Raw genomic sequence first — 21,428 nt, forward strand, 5'->3', positions numbered from 1 at the left:
AGAAATTTTTTATTCTAGCATGCATTACTTTTTCAATAACTTTTGCAAAGGAAGATAGCAAGCTTATTGGCCTGTAGTTGCTAATGATACTGGGATCTCCTTTTTTGTAGACCGGAATTATTTCGGCTAACTTCAACTTATCAGGAAAGATCCCAAACTTTATAGAGTTATTTATTATGTGTGCCAAGGGAGCGACAATTTGAAAAGCACAACTTTTAATAATAACGTTTGATACATCATCATAACCACTACTTCTTTTGTTTTTAAGATTATTTATAATACTTACTAGCGATCTCCTCTACAGTGGTAGGATAGACGTACAGCGATTTTTCGTTACAATTAATATTAGAAGGATGATAACTGGAATTAAGATCTAGATTATTTAAAAGGGTTGAACCTGCATTTGCAAAATAACTCGCCATGTCATTTACTATTTTATCCGGATCGCCTAACAATTTTACGTCATTATTACTACAGTGATTGCCTCGAATTTCATTAACCACGTTCCATACAGATTTGGACTTATTTTCTGCAGTGTCAATTTGCAGACGGTTTAAAGTTATGGTAAACATGGTAAACAGATATCTACTTATCCCCTCCAAAACATTGATGACGTCATCTCAAAACTGATGAGTCCATACTTGTGATTTATTGTTATACTCATATGTTTTAGGATTACTTATACAGGGTGACTCAAAAAACATTAATTAATGAGTCAAATTATTTCATTGATTAAATAAAAAACGGCTCACTTCATTTTCCTGAAAATTTGGGAAAACAATGCTGTTATTAATGTTATTAGTATTACACTGTACCAATCCGAATTGATGTATTCTTCCAAAAATGTTGATGAGTCATCAGTTCATCACAAAATTTTGTTAAGGAAAAACTCATTTGAAACGCGTAGCACTTTTCTTTACATTTACTTTAGGATCAGGTATAGATATTGTTACAAAAAAACCGATACGCCGTCCCGGCACGACGCCTACGGCGATGATGACTCATCGTCGGTGACGGCGGCCGGGCGGCGTTCGCTAAAGAAAAGCCTGGAAGCGGAAGTTGCGATGGGTAATCCAGAAAGACCTCGACTGCAGAACTTCTAGAAGAGAAGTATGGCTTTAAATAAAGGCCACCTGCGGGAAAGGCTTATTCAGCCAAGTCAGTCAATGAGTCGAGTCCAGCGAGTGTCGCGAAAATCCAGGCAAGTTGCGCTGGAATTATTTTCTACATTATCGCTGTGTAATCAGTCGTGTAAATTTGAGTTATTAAGAAATAAATTTTTGAGTTTTACAACGCCGATTTTATTCACCAATCATCGTAATAATATTATACATATCTTTATTTTAACTTAAAGGCGTTTTATAAAAAAAATAAAATTCGTAAAATTCAATTTTGTAACTTTTCAAAAAAACTAAATATGTTTTATTATACTTCAGAATGGTTACTTTCATCTTTTCTTGACATTTCATGTTTGTGGTTTATCTATTCTTTCCTTGCCTGTCGTCTGTTTGTCGTTTGTGTTTCTATCAGACAGACAATTTCCAAAACTGTTGGACTGTTGCTTGCGAAATCTTATATGAACGTTAAAAATATCGTGAAGATGGTAAAACTTTAATCAAAATTTGTCTAATCAACCGCACCAACAATTTGAGTGATCAATTTTACACTGTAAATGCTATTTAAATTTATAAAATAAGACTACTTGTACTTGTAGTATATAAATTCACTTTGACTTTGTTTAGGATTGGACCGAAAACGAAGAAAAAGAACTTGAAACAGTGAGATGGTAAAGACACTACGAAGGAGAAAAATGAGATGGAGGCAAGCGGAGGTCTTAGCAAAGGACCGCATGCTGTGGAAGGAGCAGTGCCACTACAGCACCAGTAAAAGGTAGAAGAGCGCTGTGGAAAAGCACTCGCTTTTTAAAAGTCTCCCGATTCGCTCCCCGGCGTTTCCAAATTCTTTTATTGATCACATCAGGAAGGGTTTACCCCATTTTCCTGAAAATTAGAGTTAACAGAACTGTTATGTTAGTAGTACACTCCATCTTTTCAAATTAATAAACCTGTTTTTGTTCAAATGTTGATTGAAAAATTTTGTATTGGAAAAACTCACTTGAAACAGGCGGATAGCATGCTTTTTTACCCGTACTTTAACCGTCCTCACAAATATTTATTCCTGTTTAAACAATCTGAGGTCAATTTTTTTGTCATAAAATATTCCCCTACATTTAACAATTTTTACTTGCGTTAACAGAAGCGAAGAAAATATTGCAATAGGGCCCATCGGACGACTAGCTAGTTTCATTTTTTGTGGACGTTTCATAACCCGAGTGTAAAAAAAATGATCGCCCGTTTCCAATGTCTGTCGTCTGTGGCGATTTTTATTAGACAGAAACTATTGTCGTCAAATTTTATAATACCTTAGGAATATCGTGTAGATGCCAAAACGCAAAAACGCTGATCAAGCAGCCGCACCAACATTGGGTTTAAGGTAATCTTCAATGTACGTATATTATATATATATATTATATTACTTATATGTATAATTATATGCAATACTCCTGCATTAACTTGTTGTTTGTGAATCGATGACTATTGATTTGTTGTAAATTAATATTTCAACAAATCAGTGTACATATTCGTTGACTTTTATTGAACAACAACTGGGGTTTTGAATGAACCAGGAAATTTGGAAATGGAATAAAATTATGCAACCTAAATGTAAATCCAAAGGATACAGATTGATTCCTTCCTATGTAAAAAATGTGTACATAGTGGACGCACAGATTTGGTAACCTATGGTTTATTGACTATTGTTATGTATCGACAAAGAATAATAAAGTGTAAGAAGATTCAATTTCAGATCATGAATGTAGGTGTAGGTTGAACTTATTGTGTATTTTTTCTGTTAAAATTTATTTTAAACATTTGCAGGAAGGTCATAAATATTGTATAGTGTTTTGTAGAATGAACCAAACTGTATTTTAACAGAAAATTAAGATTCACAAAGTTGCAAAATTTGCCAACAATCGGGCCGGTACTTTCTGAGATTGTCTGTCTAACAAAAACTGACACAGACAGACAACAGACAGACAGACAGACGTAAGCTGGTGACCTATTTTTCATATCCTAGAGGCCATGAAACGTCGAGAAAATATGCAAGTAGCCATTCGCCGGATGGACCCTGTTGCAATAATTCCTTAGTTTATGTTCGAGAAGTTAAAATTCGGTACTTTAAAAATAATATTTGTAAACTGCCTAATGACTAAACAATATTGAGTTCTGTAAAAAATTAACGGCAATAACTCCGCTAAATTTAAAGAGTATGTAGAGCATCTGCGCGACATCTTGAGTACATGGATTTATAATTTAAAATTTTATCTCCAAAGTTGGATTCATACAAAGCTAGAACTTTTTACACTTCTTTTTACGACAAAAATTCTCTCGAATTAAATCGAGCTAGTGTTCAAATTTTCACAGAACGGTGACCTTTGCCACAGAATAAACCAACAAACATTTCAGTAAAATGTCAATTGTTTGTTTTCCAGGCGTTTATTAAGAAAGGTTATCATGAGGCGTCGGAAGTCACTTGGAAAAGTTTGGCAGGCGTTGGAGATAATCTGAGAATCCTCAGGTGGTGTTGAAAGTCTCCTGGGAATCTTCAGCGCGAGTTGGAAGTGGTTAAATAGTTTTCACTTTCTGCAAAACTTTTACCACTGTAATCCAATTTATTCCAATCGAGTATTTTTAAGACTGGGATGCGTATCTAAAATTTGAGTCTATATGTCTATACGTAAATATGTTACTTGTATTTAAATATACGTAACTCTGCGTGGCAAGTAAATTTTACTAGGGACTTGTTTTTACAAACTTAGTTCTATAACTATACTTAGAAATAATAATAATAAAACAATAATTAAACTTTTAGCATACAAACCATTAATTTTAGTAATAAAATGTGTTAAATGGATAAGAGAAAAGTGCCGAATTGTGTTAGTACCCAATAATTTTATATTATCGGTTATGGTGGTGATTTTCCCCAATTTTAGGAAAATTTTATGACCAAATTTATTTTCATTTGCAACCCAAACAACCAACGATCGGAATGATTATTATATTTGTTAACATGAAATGAATATTTATTAGCACAACTAAGTACATATTACATAACACAAACTAAATAAAATTATGTTTCACTTTATAAAAGTGTTCCGTTTTTAAGCTTCTCATTGGAACATTTCATATACCTACTTATTTTTTATTATTTGTGTTATTTTACAACAAAGAAAATGCTTTTGGGTATTATAACTCAAATGATAACATCCATACATTGTGTTTCAATATTTTAAAGAGGAATTTTATTATGTTTTTATATTTAAGGTATCTTCAAACAGATTTCCTTTGTCCTTGATCAACACTACAATCCTATTGTTGTTATTGTTACAATTATTTGTAAACAAATACAATACGCCACCAGTGCCATAACGACGAATTAAACACATCAGCTATATTCAGTTAAGATATCAACATGAATAACACAATTTTAAATTTTTGTTAAAGAATAAGCATACTATTAGTAGGAGATCTGAGGGATAGGATAATTTTGTTCTTAATTTCTCATGAATCTTTGAGTAAAGTATCTTTCAGCGAACTGCATCGCCCTTCCAATTCTCGTGTCCTTTGAGGGTTCTAATGTCAGCACCGGTATCCACCAAACTTCCGAAGGTTCTTCGAAGCGAGACCGTACATATACTAAGCAATATTAGGAATTTCCAAATACTTGGTGATCTGTCAAGGAATTTGACCCGATGTGTTAATACCAACTGGATTAAACGTACATTTACCGGAATTACGGAATAAAACAGCTTTCCGTCTTCACATGCGTCGGTGTTAAACTCAAATCCTTCTTAATAAGATCGAGGTACTTAGTTGTGTATGACTTCAAATGGTAAATGTGGGTCTGTATCTAATTTTTTTTTATTTAATTACGTCCCCCAACAGGCACGGAGGCCCAATTACAGGGGAACGTAATGTATTAATAATAACAACAATAAGTTTAGTCTGTAACTTATAAGCAGACTATCCTATTTGTAGCAAAGCATTCCAATGACTTCATCATCATGTACACTGATGAACAGTATCTTGAATTTAGCATATGTATAGACTGAATTATATATTTTAACAAGTTTATGTTAGAAACAGCCCATCTTTAATCTATTCGAAATGATGAAATGGTATTAGCATTTGGCGTTGCATCGTACATATCAAAATGAATATATTATTCTACATTATGCAATAAATCTTTACTAAAAAGTTTAAATATTTAAATGTCAAAAATAAAGGACACTTGTCTTTAAATACAGTTTAAAGAATTCATTTTTGAAATCTACGAAAAATGTTCGCAACTTGGCACTGAGCGAGCAAGCTATCTTATTCATCAACTCATCATCAACTACTCGTAACAGGCATGAGAAAGACAATTAAAAATCAATCAAGATTTTTGCCAACTGACATTATAAATAAACGTTGTAACTATTATACGGGTATATGACAGACTTCCACTTCTTCGAAGTAAGCGAATAATTTTATTTATTATATTTTGAATCGATTAATTTCAGCATTAAACATTATTTCAAGAGTAACGCTACAGAATGTTTTTCTCCACTTCTATTAATCATTAAAATCTTCATTAATTAATTTATACTCTCTTCATCTTAAAAAAAAAAAGAATAAAATCACCAAGACTGATTTATTTCTTCACCCTTTTTTGAAAGACTAGTGCAATATAATTTTCGATTATTTTGTGTTCAGAAAATTGTTTTAAAGTAGTTGAACTGATTAATTTTTCACGATGATAAATAAGTTTGTATGTGCTGCTGCTAAACGCTTCCACAAAGCAGATGTTGAAAACTTTCAAATCATGATACTGATTCGTTCTGTCTGCTTCTGGCTCCACAGATGGTGAGTATGGATGAAATGCTAATGTGAACTTTGTGAAGCTGAATAGTCCATGACCCGTCTAATTGTCGCCTCTCCTTTTCTTTTCCTGGTTTGTTTTTGTGTATTTTGAACAGGGAGTCATGACGTCATTGTGGCCAAAGAATAATATGTAATAAGTATACTAATACATATTTATTGTCTGTATTAGATATACAAGCTGTCTTGGATAAGTATGTACTAAGATATTTTAAAATTTCAAACTACTTACCTATCTAAATAAATTTTAAACAGGTACTTACACACTTTCTGTTTATCTATTATTATCATATCAAATAGTTTTAACTAACTACCGAATTTGTATCAAGTCAGATGTGATCAGACTAAATTATCTCTCAATCTGATGTATTACACAACAACCTTAGCTACTGCGAGGCACGAATCCCACCGTTGAAGGACTATCTAAAACGTCAAGACTTCTCCGGCATAATCGATATTAAATTCCATTTACACATTTCTTATAAATGTGTGAAACGAAAAAATAAAATTCTGGTAGATTGATGCTCGACACCATTTGTATACCTAACTCATCGTTATTCTCTTTACACGTTGCCACACTAACTACAGACACACTTACGTACTCGTACGTTGTTCAAATGCAACAACACTGTCTGATGAAATTATTCAACTTTTATCTTCTAGTGTTGGCACATATTTACTTTTTATATGATTCTGCATTGTCGTGTGAAGATGTGCATTTTCCTGTTTACCAATTTACCTACTATTCTCTGACAAACTAAATTTTGCTGCTTTTTATTATTACCTACTTCCCGAGCGTAAATTAAATAGGTCGCCCGTTTACGTCTCGTATCTATCAAAAATTTAATGACTCCGTTTAAAAATTTTGCTAAGTAGGTAAATACTTACTTGCTTAGTAAACAGTCGACGTTAAGCATGTACCGAAAGATTGAGAATACATTTGTTCCCGTTAGTTATCTGCGTTTAACACCGGGTGACTATTGAAGCAAATTTTTGTATTGGCAATTCTGAATTATTGTCGTTTATTATATCAGTTCACAGTTGTCAACTTTGACAGGAGCGCGCATAACGCGCCAAATTTCATTTTGACAAACAGGTAAGCTATCATAAAATTTTAAATCTTACGCCAACCTGATAAAAAAAGTCACAATAATTATTAATAGTCACCCGGTATATTTCATGTAGTCTTCCTTGTGTGGACCGCACCACTGGTTTTTACTTTATAGAAGTTATCACGAAACAAAAATAAAATTTTATAATTTTTCAAAGAGTCAAAAACAATCAACATTTGTTGAATTATGCTTCAAGGGCAAGGGAAGTTCTGTCGAAATAACCTTCTATCAATTTTTTTCTTTAATGTAGCATTGCGTGTTTGGTTATTCCGTACATGTAAGTAACGCTTTATATATTCTATTATATTTTTTTCATTTATTATTATTTATATATTGATGAATAACAAAAAAAACCTTGTGTATAAAACTAAGTTTCGTAAAATCAAAAAGATAGATACTGAAACATGTTTCATTTTAATTAAATTCATCTACTAACATGTGCATCTAACATAATGATAAATTCTAACCAAATATACGCAATAAATGGGACCATTGGGGGTTTAAAACCTACGGTAAATTTCGTACAAAGAATAGCTTCGTTTCGTATGACATTTATGTATTAATTATTGTGATCATATAGTTGGATCACGCGACAATCAGTCTATTGTCTTCCCTCGTCTTTGTTTTTGTACTGAGGGCAAGGGTAAGTAATTACAAGAATAAATAGACTTGAAACACGAAACTTCCAGAAATTAATATTCTATAAAGGCGTAAAGGTAAATGTGATAAAATTCTTTATTTCAGCAGAACAAAAGAACTATGTATTAGAAATACATCATTTTTTATTGTCACTGATACATAGATTTTACATTTCATTTTCTACATAGATATGTACATGTATATACTACACTGTCTGCCAGTGGATATGCTTCTGAAACTGCAGTCCGCTGTGAGTTTGGTAAGCGTGAAATGTGAATTAAATGTTACTTAAGATAAAAAATGAGGTATTATTTTTTGTAAAATTAGTTTAAAAGGAGTCTCTCGATGAAATACATGAAATAGTAAATTCTGAAAAATGGAGTGGTATTTACTTTCGTACATTTTTCTGTACATCTTCAATTTCAAAAAAATATCTGTCTAATAGTCTGCGTGTTTAAATTAAAGGAGTTAATACTGCGCATGAAACTCAGTTTTTTCTAGCAATATATTTTTCGTAACGATAAAGGTACGAAGAAAATTTGCATAATACGTTCTATGTGCTATGTGTGGTGACTAGATTTAAATAAATTAAAATTTCGCTCTGAAAAAAAAAAACAGCGGCGCGAAATCGCATTTGAATAATTTGAACTTGAAAAAAATCCAATCAAGAAAATCGTTAAACATAGGCAACCATGAGCACGTTTAGTTCTTTTCTGGTAGTTGATAACTCTCTTAGGGAATTTCTGTTGAGAGGGTTGGTAGAAGTTGATTTGGTGGGTAGAGGGCTTAGATCATATAATATATTTATTATATGATCTAAGGTAGAGGGTCACTTTTGGTTTGTTTGTTGTGAGTGAAACCACGTGATGAGTTACCTAGGTTAAGTTTAGTTGGTTTGGTAGTTAATAAAAATGGGGAGCCTTTGTTTAATGAAAATTAATCGGAACGACAACAACGTCACAACACGCGTAGCTAATTCTTGCGGTAAATTGATTCATTGTTTGTAAATTCACAGTTTATGTTAGGATTTTAAACGTTAATTGGTTCTAACACAATTTACCAGTCACAAGTTTGTTCAGATAGTAGTACTTGCTAGGAGATTTCATGAAATTCCCTTAGTCAGAGCTCATCCTATCTAATTATGAATGAGGTTTCTGGATGCTTATACTCAAGTGTTACATTATAACACTTCTTAATTCCTCACACAAGATTGCTAATAGTTCATTTACGGCAGTTAAATCAATCTAACGTTGTCCCACTCTGGGAAAAGTACCGTGAAAATACGGTAGAATTCATAATATCATGGACTGAGGTACGGGGGGATTAAAAATATCTCCCATTAGGCAGTTATTATTATTATATCATCATCACATCACCGAGACATTTTTCTCGCAACGTGGAAAGCTATATCACCAAGACATTTTTTCTCGCAACGTGGAAAATTACATCACCGAGAAGCTTTCCTCACAACGCTGCATGCATTTTGTGTTTATTTATCATTTGTTTTGTTTAGGATACGCTGGGGACCGTCCGTCCACGATATTAACTCTCAAAACTAATGGTTTTAAGTAACCAGTCACTTGGATCGAGGCATCATTTAACATAATGTAAATTCTTTGTTGGAATCGTTGATAAAGTGTGGCATAATTTAACATCAGGTAAATTCTTTGTTCTGGCAGCGGCCATGTTGAAAGAGTATTTTCAAACCGAACACATGTTTGAACTGTAAAATCTCGTTGAACAAATTAACAACATTGTGGGTCATGTGGGACGTGCATTTTATTCCTTTGATATAGGCACAGCGCCACAGGATTGATCAAATATCTGGGAAACATTTTTGACACATTTTTTTGAACGACGCATTCGTCCGACGCCAATTTGGGCCTCCAGATTGAAGGCTATGTTTTTTGTGTTTGTTTGGAAGAATGTAAAACGATGGACCACAATGCGGCTGAATAACTTCACTTTTAAAAATTAACCAATCGCTCGAATGGACCTAACATATTAACCTCATGCAACTTTGTTAGCTTTGCAATTTTTTACCTGATACAAAATTTTCTATCTCACAATTTTAGCCTCAGTACTTTTCTTTGCTGTAATTTAAATTAAATGTAAATTTTCATGCTGTGCAGTTCCTAAGCTACCGTAATTTTTTTGACTGCAGAAGTTTTACTTCATACCAGATCTTTTTGTTTTTATAAATCTTTGTTAGTCTTTTTTTCATATAATATTTTGTTGATTAATGTTTCCATCATATAAATTTTCTGACGTCCAATCTTAATCAGGTAAGAATTCTTTGCTGTTTAGAATTTCAGGAGAGTGTATGGCGAATTTAAATGTTGTTGATTCTTTTTTTTAAATTAACTTGTTCGGTTGTAGTTTAATATTAGAGTCATTGAAAGTGAACATTTAAAATGGAATTGAGGTAAATAACACAATAACATGTGGCGGAAGCGGAGTGCGCGGTTCCTTGTCGAGCTGACGGTCGCGCCATCTGCACAAACTATGCAAGCCTAAGATAGAAGTCAGGGGCGACTGGGATGACGTGACGCTGTCGGTTTGTCCCAATAGCCGAGACCCAACCACGAGTTTGCGACAGTAACGACCTGCTCGTCTAGGCACGTTTCTTCGTGATAGAGGGGTGCTGGGGCACAGTGCTTGCGATAGAATAGAATCACCGTCGTGGTTAGGAGAACAGCCATGACCAGGAGCCCCAAACTCCGCTCGTGCTACAACGCCCCCTATGGGGCTGCTCTGCTCTAGAATGAAATTGATATAGTTCGATCGCCACACTCTTATAGCGCCCTAGTGCCGCTGTCGCTGCATACAGTTTTTATTAAAATTTTGTTTTCTTGTTGACTGTCATAACTTAAATTTGCCGCCACACGTCCGTAGTAACTTGTATATTTGCATCCAGTTACTTTAATTCAGATTTTTCTTTGTCTTTATTAAATTTGTGATATTCAAATATTTGCATTGATTCAGAACGTTTAATTTGATTCCATTCAAAGTTAGGCAAGTTTTTTTTTGTAGCAGAGCATTATAGGAGGTGTCTCCAACGGGCACAACTTAGTCGCAGCTTTTTTCTTTCTTTTTTTTTGTGAGTGCAGGAATAAATAATTTTGTGTCCTCTATATATTTTGTGTTTTATTTAGCGGTACTTTTCCAACTTTGGGGTCCACACTTGCATCTGAGCGCATTTCGCCACAAAAAAAAAAAACAAACACAACGTAGGTTTCATTTTATTAGACGATTACAGCCAAGGCCAAATTTTTTAATTTTTCGCGGGCTTTTCAAAGTTTTTCAAGTGTTAATTTAAGGCGGGAAATTTGGGTTATCACACAAATTTGAGGTAAAAGGTATGTGATTAAGTATTATTTCATTTAGTACGCTAAAGAGGTATTGTGATAGGGTCCAGTGGCTACGATTCATGACCTGCCTGTCGGCTGCGTCGATTTTATTAGCCAGATAATCTTCGAAACTACCTATTTTATATGTTAGCGATGTTGTGCAGATAGTAACCACTAACTAAAATTTGGCTAATCATTCTCAAACAAAAAATTGATGACATCTCCTCAGATTTTATTTAATCAATGCCGTTTAAATTTTATAAAATAACGTATTACTCCTACAATTTGATACAATAATAAGAATCCTACCAGATTTTTCACCCGAGACATCCAGATTTTCGCAAACAAATTCCCAATTGTATCACATTTTATACCCTTATAAGAGCACTGAGGAGTGGTAAACTCAGTTGCTGGGCCATAAAAATATTGAATTACTAAAGCAAGTGTCGCTAATTCGATTAACTCGTGGGTCACAACTTCACCCCATTTTCCCGAAAATTTGACAATACGTTAAGTAATGTTGCGCTCATATATATTTAACAATACTAAACTGAGAATTATCTGAATGTTTTGCTTCATTGTAGTTTTACTAATAATTTCAGTCGCCTACAGGCAGGATGCTGTAGAATAAGATAGTGTATTAATATCATGGCTAGGAAAAAACAGAAACAGTTTTTTCAATCCCTTGCATAATTTCGCTTACGTATTTTTACCAGATCCACGTATAGATTTTTCCCTTTGGTTATCTGCTTTAAATATGTTTAGCATTATCGGTAACAGCGGACAGCGTCCTCGCAGGCAAAGGGGCTATAGTTGTTCGAATATACTTCAGGACTGAGAAAAGTTCTATCTAAATAATTTTAGACCAATTTTTTATTGCTCTCTTGGTATATGTTAAAATTTCGGTTTTAATGAATCTTTACAAAATGAAAAAAAATTTTATACATGACCCGAACTGAAAAATTTTTCAATTTAGTGATAATTATGTAGTAATTTATGTGAACGTTGTTGTTATCATCAGCGAGACGTAAAATTGCAAGTTAAAGTTTCATCTGCAATTCTTAATTCCTTGTTTTCTTATATAAATTTAGGACACAAAAAAGGTTCTGATTTTCACAACCCGAATCGGTCAAATATGAGTTTGACATCACTCACAGAGGTTTCTTGCCTCTTGAAGGTGATGTAACCTGGAATAAACTACAAATACAAAAAAAAAAACTGTGTTTTTTGTTGTTCTCGTTAAATAGCAAGTCAGTTATGCAACGAAATAAAGTGTGGTCAAAAATAACAAAATAAACTGGCGCTATTTATGTTAGTCACAATAAATGACGAGTGCATGTACATCTTTCTGCAATTCTAATTTTATAATGTCGACAAATTTGAATTTAATAGTAATGTATGAAAGCGATTTAGAACAGTACCAGCTATTGGGCAGTGTGTGTTTTCCTTTATATATCAAAATTAGACTTCAAACGGTGTCGCTTATTTCTGTCAACTCAGATGGTGCAGAACAAGTTGCGTTGTTTTCTGAGATATCATCATCAATAAAAGTTGGGTTTTTCGTAAACTTTTTGCCTTTGATGTTTTGATTTTAGTCCGAAATTACTTAAAGAAAACACTAAGCTGAATATTTTCAGAAATTTAGTCTTCTACGTTGTGACTCCTCACTCTTAAAAAATACTAAAAATAAAATATGTATCTTCCTATTCATAGCGCAGGGACTCTCGCAATACTGCATCTAATTACCATGAAATTATTTTGGACGGAAACTGTATAAAGAAGGATGAGGAAGAACATCATTTTTTCACCACAGATGTCGTGATAGGTATGCGTTAATGTATCCATCCGCCCTTTGATGGCAGTGTACAAATCTTGTTGAGGGGTTTCAGAAGTCCCTATACATTGATATGTTAACTTTACACAACTTAAATTGTAATCGAGACTTTGTTTATTTATTAAATATGCAACTGTAAATAGTAGCTTTCCTACATTTTCACAATCCTGCAAGTTACAGCTATTACATAATAAGAATTTCGGAATATGAAGATACGTCTTAGGTTTTTAACAGTAATATAAATCTAACCCTTTGTAAATTTTAAAAACGTGGTTTTATTGGCATACATTTCTCCACAAAATGATTAAAACAACCGTGGGTTAAGAAACCGAGAGATTTGCAGTGCTTTTAACAAATGAGCAATACCAACATGAACTAAACAAGAAAATAGAGAGGGGGATTTTAAAGTGAATAAATGAACACTAGAATTACTAGGCTAGCTTGTATTATGTACATAGATACTTACATATCCATTTTGATTAAATCTACTCTTTTGGAGACAGTAACTTAATCATAGTTTGCGTTTATTACAAATTCTGTTTTTTTTTTTAGTACAAAATATAAAAAATATACATTTAAAAATTATAAAAGCTGAAACGCATTTGGGTATATCGAAGGAACTCCAAAACAGCTAACTTCATCAAAATGCATCAATAGTATAAAAATGTGTATCACAGAGATATAATAAGTTACATTTCTTGCAGGGCAAGCTTAATTTATCTAGACACACGAAAACTGATAATAATCTCAAAAATGTTGCAGCATTTACACGTTTTTTATATTACGGTAAAATGCATGCTAACAAATTGAAATTAATGTTACACATATATACACTTATAACGAGGTAATAAAAAAATAAATCCGATAATTTAATAGAAGGACAGCTAGTTTTACACTCTCACCTAATAATATTCTTGCATCTTTTGTTTAAAATTCACTAACTATACAAATTTTAATAATACTTTGTAGTTATTTTTGTTACATGGCATTAAAGTAACCGTATTACGGTGTTCGAGGTTCAAAGTTCAAGGTGAAGGAAAACAAAATTAATGTAAAGCACACATCAATTTTATCGCCTTCTCTTACGACAATATTTACTTAAATCGAAAAAATTTAAATAATTACATGGAAATGAAGACGCATATGAAAACAGATAGACACTTCACTAAACAATATTTTCGCAGGCAACAAAGCATTAAAATAAATTAAATGTAAATGCTTATTAATAATGGATTACTAAATCATCGCTGTATTGATTTCGTCAAACTAAAGTTTAGTAAGTGCTTGAAAAATATTCAGAATCGCAAATAAATTTTCAGTTTTAAAACGAATAAGTTTATTTATTCCATGTTCGGATCGAAGAAAAGGGCGGAAAAGGCAAATAAGAGGAACACTACACCACCAATAATAGTAACTGAAATAAGAAAATAACTAAGGGTGTAGCTTTAAAATGTGAGTGTTCTTACCTGTCCTCACAGATATTTTTTGCGCGATCATTCGTCCACCCAAAACCGCTAAACCTGTACACAAGGAGTGACCCAAAATTCCTCCGATAATGACGCCATAAACATCCTTCAATGACAACATGAATCAGATCAACAGTTATATACAGGCCGTTCTGCTTTAATTGCGCCTTTGAATGAATAAATTGGCTGACATTTATTAAATTAATTGAAAAATAGGGTTGAGGACACAATTATCGGAGAACGACCTGTGTTCCATAAACCGTACTTCTCTAGCGCCCAGAATAATCGTCGTCAGTTGAGACCTGTCCCCCCATTCAGCTAAGAACGTCAACGTGAACGACTGTAAAAATATCCTAGATATCAGTGAAAAAACACTACCACTTTTGGATTTCCTGGGAGTACCTGCTTCTGCGTCAGGTAGCATCGTTTGCTTCTCGTACTGAAACAAAGACGCTTACAACAATATTTAACGTCACTGGTGACTTTTCACCTCTTCGTCTTTTTTCCGCAAATCGGACTGAACTTCTTCGAGTTCTTCTTGACCTTCTCCCGGTGACATCGCGCAGCCTTCTTTCAACATTTTTAAGCCGAAGAGGGCAAACAGGGCTGTACTTATGTAGAAAGTGTACGCTCGGGGTATAACGTTGGCCAGCCATCCGAAAAGAGCTGCAAATTTGAAAAAACAAAAATTTATAAAACATTCATGTTCGTGTTCAAAGCAATTAATTTATACAGGAAACTTGCCCGACAACTACACGTGCGCTGAATAATAAACATGGAAAAATTCAAAGAAATGCACCATATGTCGGGGAATAAACAATACAATTTTACACAAAAAATCTCGTCCGAAATAAAAGATAATCACTTCGTACGTTTTACAGGAATTCGATTTTTTCTGGGAGGGGGGGGGGGGGTAATCTATTGCGGTCGACCGATAAGGCGAAAGAATGAATTTCGTAAAATAAATATTTGTATTCATTTATTTATTTTTAATCTGTAACAACTGATGCTGTTTCCTTGATTCGATTCCTACAATTGTCTCTTCTTATTAGCTGAAACGAAATCCCGCAAGCTAGCAGGACGAGAATTGCATACAGATAACCGAAGACATCCTCTACGTAAACTTCCTTCCCAGCACACCATTTCCAATAGTAATTCAGGTTTTTTGGTGTATTAAATGTTATACAAAGCTGCGATTTTCGTTTTTACTGACGAGTTATAGTTTTATCTAACTTGTCTCCCAAATAACAATTCTGCAAGTGATTTACTACCAACGGTATTTAAATTCAAAGTCGAAAAGTAACACTAAAAAACAAAGCTCATTCTACTTTTTTATCACAGTCATTGACAAGGGTATAATAAAGCAGGATTTTTCCAGAAAAAAAAGATACAATGTTTCTGGAATAACTAAAGGAAATATTTGTGGAAATTTTCCTTGCTTTCTTGAATAATTTGAGGAGCAATTTTGACACATTGGGAATGTATTTAAACCATTAACTCCAGTATCGCAAAAATGATTCTGATAGAGCAATCGTCAAATGCGACATTACCTTCAAATTCACTAGGAGTAAGGTTTCTTGTGAGGTGTTTACCGTCACGTGATCCCATGGTTAATACTTTGGTTTTCACAATGTCTCCAAGTGTCTTTTGAAATGAGGCTAATGTCCGACGCCGAATCGACTTGAATTCTCGTATAAACGCCGTAAATTGAAAGTTTACATACTTGCGATTATTCTTAGTTTATCGATTGACCCAGTGAGTCATAGCATTTTTAGATGATTTGTTTACAGATGTCCTCTTTGTATTGTGTTAAAAGTTTGTAGTCTTTTTATAAGGTTCGCAGAAACCTCATTGCTTCTACAAAGTCGGGTATATCGATATCTATCCTACTTTATGAGATATTTCACATTTCTAATTATGGAAACAGCTGTGTTCTTTGTTGATTTCTGAGACCATGTTTTTCCTTTTCCCACCTTTTTGAAACTGCTTGAACTGTTAAACTTTGAAGTGATTTGCGTGTCCTGTTTAAAGTTCATCAACCCTTCGTTCACATTCTATCACTATCTTTTAAAATTTATTTCAATCGGAAGAACTCTGGCTGTCTAAAAGTGGGGGAAATTTTGGTTCTAATGTGAAGCTACGCACCTGCTCGTCCTCCAACGAAAATTTAATACCTGAGTTCATTCAGTAAAAAATTGTTTTTTTTACTTCCTGAGCGTAAGCCGACATTCTTTCCATATGCAAACATAAACACTCGAAGTTAAGCATCTTATTATTGCTGAGAGGACATTTTTTCCGTTGGTTATCTACTTTGAATATATTTTATATAGCCCGTACTTGTACTTGTGCGGACCCCATGGTGCACGGGCCGCGAGGGTGTTATTTATGGCGCTGTTTTTTTTTTATAGAAGTTATCACAAAACAAAAATCGCAAAATCAAATTTTATAATTTTTCAAAGAAACGGAATTTGTTTTGGACTTGTACTTCAGACGCGCGGGAAGTTCTGTCGAAATAAACTTTGACCGATTTCTTTTTATTTAATAATCCATCACAACTGATGCTGTCTACTAACTCGATTCCCAAATTAAACAATGTTTTTTCTAAATATGAATCAATATCTAGTGCATACTCTAATTACAAAATGATATTTTTATTTCTTCATAATCAACAAGTTTTAGATGTAAGTATCTTGTAAACACCACACCAATTATCCATTTAGAACAAAAATTAATGCTGGTCTATTTTTGTACTTTGTATTTTATCGCTACGAAACACTTATCAGACCATTGGCTTTTGTTTCATAATTACATATTTTGATTTTATTAATGAATTGCACTGATGTTAATGACTTTATGTTTACGGAAATTTATTAGAGGGGTTTTACAAATTCTGTACAGTACTAAATATCCTTTTTACTTGATTAAGATATTTGAGTTGAAACAAATATCTCATGCACTTTACCAACTGAAATCTTTTTCTCAGACGAATAGATTAAACAAAAATATCTTTGTCTCTTTTGTGCAGACATGCATGCCCATTATATATTTTATCAGCGGCAGAGGGACGTGGCTTTTGTTGGCGCCAACTTAACCGATGCGAGGTTTGTGGTTCAGAAAATTCGGCAGCAGTTCGGTGGCCCGTTAATTAGCCACACGTCATAATTAAGGGTCGGATAATATGCAAAATGCATTTTTCCTGGTAAATGGTAAAAATCTTAATTTTAATACAGTTGGTTATTGGCAGTATGCAGGTAAATAAGTACCGACCTTTTCTAATAATGCGGACAGGTTTTTCCAAGGCTTCATTTATGGGTGTATTACTGGATTTTTTTACTTAACGCCCTCTAAGCCGGATGTTGTAAATATAGATAGTTCTGCAAATGTATTAACGAAGGGTTGGAAGAGATGGAAAACCTAGAATGGATTTGTAAGTATTTCATTCTTCGATTTCCAAATTCATTCATCGTTCGTCTACGAGCTTGGCGACAGAGCAGTGATACTACGCATAATTAAAAAAATGTCTTCCAAACTATCATCATGGATTCGGCCCTACTCAGAGTTGGTTCTACATGAAGATGGTGTTTTTTTGCAAACGTTGCGGCAAACCAGGTTTTTAAAATATATTTTCAGTCCTTAGACTAAAGTCTAAGAGAACCAAATAAAAAAATATGTTTTGTATGTTATTCAATGTCAATAATATGTATCTCTTACATAAATAATTATTTGTTTTAATTTTTTTTAATAGATTTCGAGCGCAAAGAAACATCTTATAGACCAACACTGCAGAACGCCTCTTCACAAAAGAAATTGTGAAAAAAGAATCTCCACCAGTGTAACTCAAACATAAATACGAGAAACTTATACTGCTTATACAGCCAAAAATGAAGACGAAACATGCACGTTCGAGTTATGCCAGGCTATGCTTGCCTTGAATATTCCTTTAAATAAGTTAAGTAATCCTACATTTAATTCATTTTTGCAAAATATTGTAAAAAGACCATTCCAGACGAAAGCACTCTCAGGAAAACAACTGTGTAGATACATGTTATACCGAAACTGTTGCTAAAATTAAGACACGTTTGCAAAATAATAACTATTTACTTTGTTGACGAAACAAGAGATGTATGCCGCAGATATATAGCAAATGTATTAGTTGCAGTTGCAGATTCTTATTTAATTGCTGTTAAAGAGCTAAAAAAAGCGGATAATGTAACTATTTGTAGTAGATTTGTTCAAGAAAGTTTCACCAATATATTTTCACCCAATGCTACACCATTTAATAAAATCGTATTAATGCCTTCTGATGCTGCGTGATATATGGTCAAAGCTGGAACCCACTTAAAAGTATTTTATCCAAATTTGATTCATTGTACTTGTCTCGCCCACGGTGTAAACAGAATAGCGGAAGAAGTACGAAATCAATTTCCATTGGTAAATGAATTAATTAACAATATGAAAAAGGTTTTGATTAACGCTCTGACTATTAATATTTGTGTTTTTTTGTAAGGTTAGCAATCTATTTAAAATTTTATGATGACGTATCTAATTATCAAAGTGACATTAATGTCAGCTGCCATCGTCTCCTCCAATCACCACATTTGTTGCTCATGTCAAAATTGACAACTGTGAACTGACGTGCTAATATGGATGCCAGTAATTCAGAACTGTCAACACAAAAATTTGCTTCAATCATTAATAGCCAATTTATTTGTATTTATATTAGATTGATAAACTTGAAAAAATTAACGTCACATTAAGGAAACAACATCAAATTTATTATAAGGACCTTCACGGCACCTATGTAATTTAATAATAATTAGAGATTAGATATAATAGTTAGCAGAGTATTATTTCTTAAATGCTCAGGACAAACAGTTCTATGATAAGAAGCTCTGTAAGTGTGACAAAAAATTAAGGTATTTAGCAACTGCACTATTCTTGTAAACATTTCGTAAATAACTTGACAAACTTGATTACGTTGGTAATGTTTCATGCACCAACGCCAGATGTATAACAATAGCATTAAAAATAATTTCTTTCTAACACGTCATTTTTTATCTAGTTTAAGTAGTACTCAAAGGTGTACATTACATTATTTTTCACTTATTCAAACCACGATAATTATATAACTCGATATATCTCGTATACAAACTTGACAATTTTATCTATTGATATAAATTAAACCTTCTGCATCCTTTGTCAATGTATTAATTCCTTTGAATGTTTACAAAATTCAGTAACAATTTAGCACTTTTACAAATTTAATGTCATTTAATAATTGTGAAGGTCAGTTAATGAGTTCCCAAATAAATAAACACAAAACAGTGTTGGTGTAGCCAAAAAAACCGTTAAGTTTACTAAAACCTCCACTACCAAAGAAGCAAAGTCAAAGTAAAACTGCCTACATTCTAAGAAATAATAAGAACCTAGCATTGAAATTTTGATTATGAATATGTGTATGAATAAACCTTTGATAACTTTTATCCGTCATAATGCGATACAATATTCCCAATAAAATTTAACTACTAATGTTAAAATATAGTAATTTCTTACTACTTCGATAAATTTGTGTATTTCAATACTTACTGAATATTTAAGAATTCTACTTAATTCTTTAATTATTTAAATCGACTATGATATTTATTATTAAATCTGTAAATGTCATAGGCAAAAAAGGATAAGGGATTTTAACATCCATCTGATAATAGTAATTCAAAAATTTATCAAATTAATTGAAACAGAAAAGACATTAAAACGATTCACTCAAAAGTACACATATTATTTTGAAATTTGATATATTTTGTGCCGTCACAACCTATTCTAAACCCCTAGTTTCCTATTTGTTTAGTTACAATCTAGTGTTTTAGTGGCAGTTTATGTCAAAGTTAACATTTATGGAGCACTGCATGTATAAAAAAGGTAATCTAGGTATTAATTGAAGAGTGACACTTTCACTTTGTACTAACTTTAAAGCTACCGCAGGAATAAAATTCATTCATCATGCTGATATATCATTTTTTCAAAAACTGGTGTAATTATGCCGCCATAATTTGTGCAATTTTCATTCTAATTATCAGCAATTCCTCCTTGACATAGATAGCAAAATTTTTTGACACAGTTAAAATATGATCAAAAATTAGGTTTCTACGCTTGAATACTTACAATGTCATAACTAAGTAGTGTCATAATTAAGTATCTAAAATTTAAATTATCTACAGTAAAAACTATACATTAATAATTTACTATTCATAAAGATTCACAGTTATAAATTTTAAAAACGACTTGAATGTATTTAAGAATTGTTATCTTTACTAAATGCGAAATTATGAAATCTGTATTAAAAAATCTTATCTGAAAAGACTCAAGAGTCATGCCCTTGTTCCATTATAAACACTTTTTTCTTAAATTCTTACCCGACAAAACTGTCATTAAAGCTAACGCAGAAATAGCCCCAGCAAATACTGTCATCCTAGGATGCCTCATAGCCATAATAGCAGCGATGAAGAAGGTCTTGTCTCCGATCTCCGAAACCAAAATAACAGAGAACGAAGCCACAAAAGCATGAATAAATCCAAAGTTTTCCACTGCGACGACTTTTGCGGGTCCATCGTTTGATGAAGCTGCTGCACTCTGTGGAACATGTGTTAAATAAAAGACAGATGACATAACCTCAATCTAGTCTTTACATTACTTACGGAAATGGTTTTCGATTCCAGACTTTCTTCCTTAGGTTCTAATTCGGCCTTTATTGTTTGTAAAAACGTTAAATACATCAAACATACCACACAAGTATGTTTTATTACAGAAATTAATTTGCCCTTCATCTTTTTAAAATACTTTCACAATTAAATATCACAATTCGAAGACGTGTTGTAAAAAGACTTAATTTCCGATAAAAATCACATGAAGAGTCATTGTGAGTAAACGAAGTTAATTACTAATGTTAAATTAAGAAATGAACGAGAAAAAAATTCATGACACAAGACTACGTCCAACCGCACTTTGACAACTGTCACCGCTGACAGCTTGGCAATCTGGGTTCTCCCGAC

At 33.0% G+C, this 21,428-nt stretch overlaps 1 protein-coding gene across 1 annotated transcript; it reads right to left on the reverse strand.

Moving 5' to 3' along the window:
- Positions 1-13,341: 13,341 nt before the first annotated feature.
- Positions 13,342-21,420, reverse strand: LOC135131046 (putative divalent cation/proton antiporter TMEM165). Its single transcript, XM_064058573.1, has 6 exons — positions 21,066-21,420; positions 20,793-21,009; positions 14,870-15,045; positions 14,645-14,818; positions 14,380-14,485; positions 13,342-14,327 (listed from the first exon to the last, which is right to left on the reverse strand). The coding sequence occupies exons 1-6, from the start codon at positions 21,201-21,203 to the stop codon at positions 14,254-14,256; spliced, it is 885 nt and encodes a 294-aa protein (XP_063914643.1). The 5' UTR covers positions 21,204-21,420; the 3' UTR covers positions 13,342-14,253.
- Between the last annotated feature and the right edge of the window lie 8 nt (positions 21,421-21,428).

Source organism: Zophobas morio, unplaced genomic scaffold (assembly GCF_036711695.1).
Source record: "Zophobas morio isolate AGI-343-1 ecotype UQ-CSIRO unplaced genomic scaffold, CSIRO_AGI_Zmor_V1 ptg000002l, whole genome shotgun sequence".
In the NCBI taxonomy this organism is placed as follows: Eukaryota; Metazoa; Arthropoda; class Insecta; order Coleoptera; family Tenebrionidae; genus Zophobas; species Zophobas morio.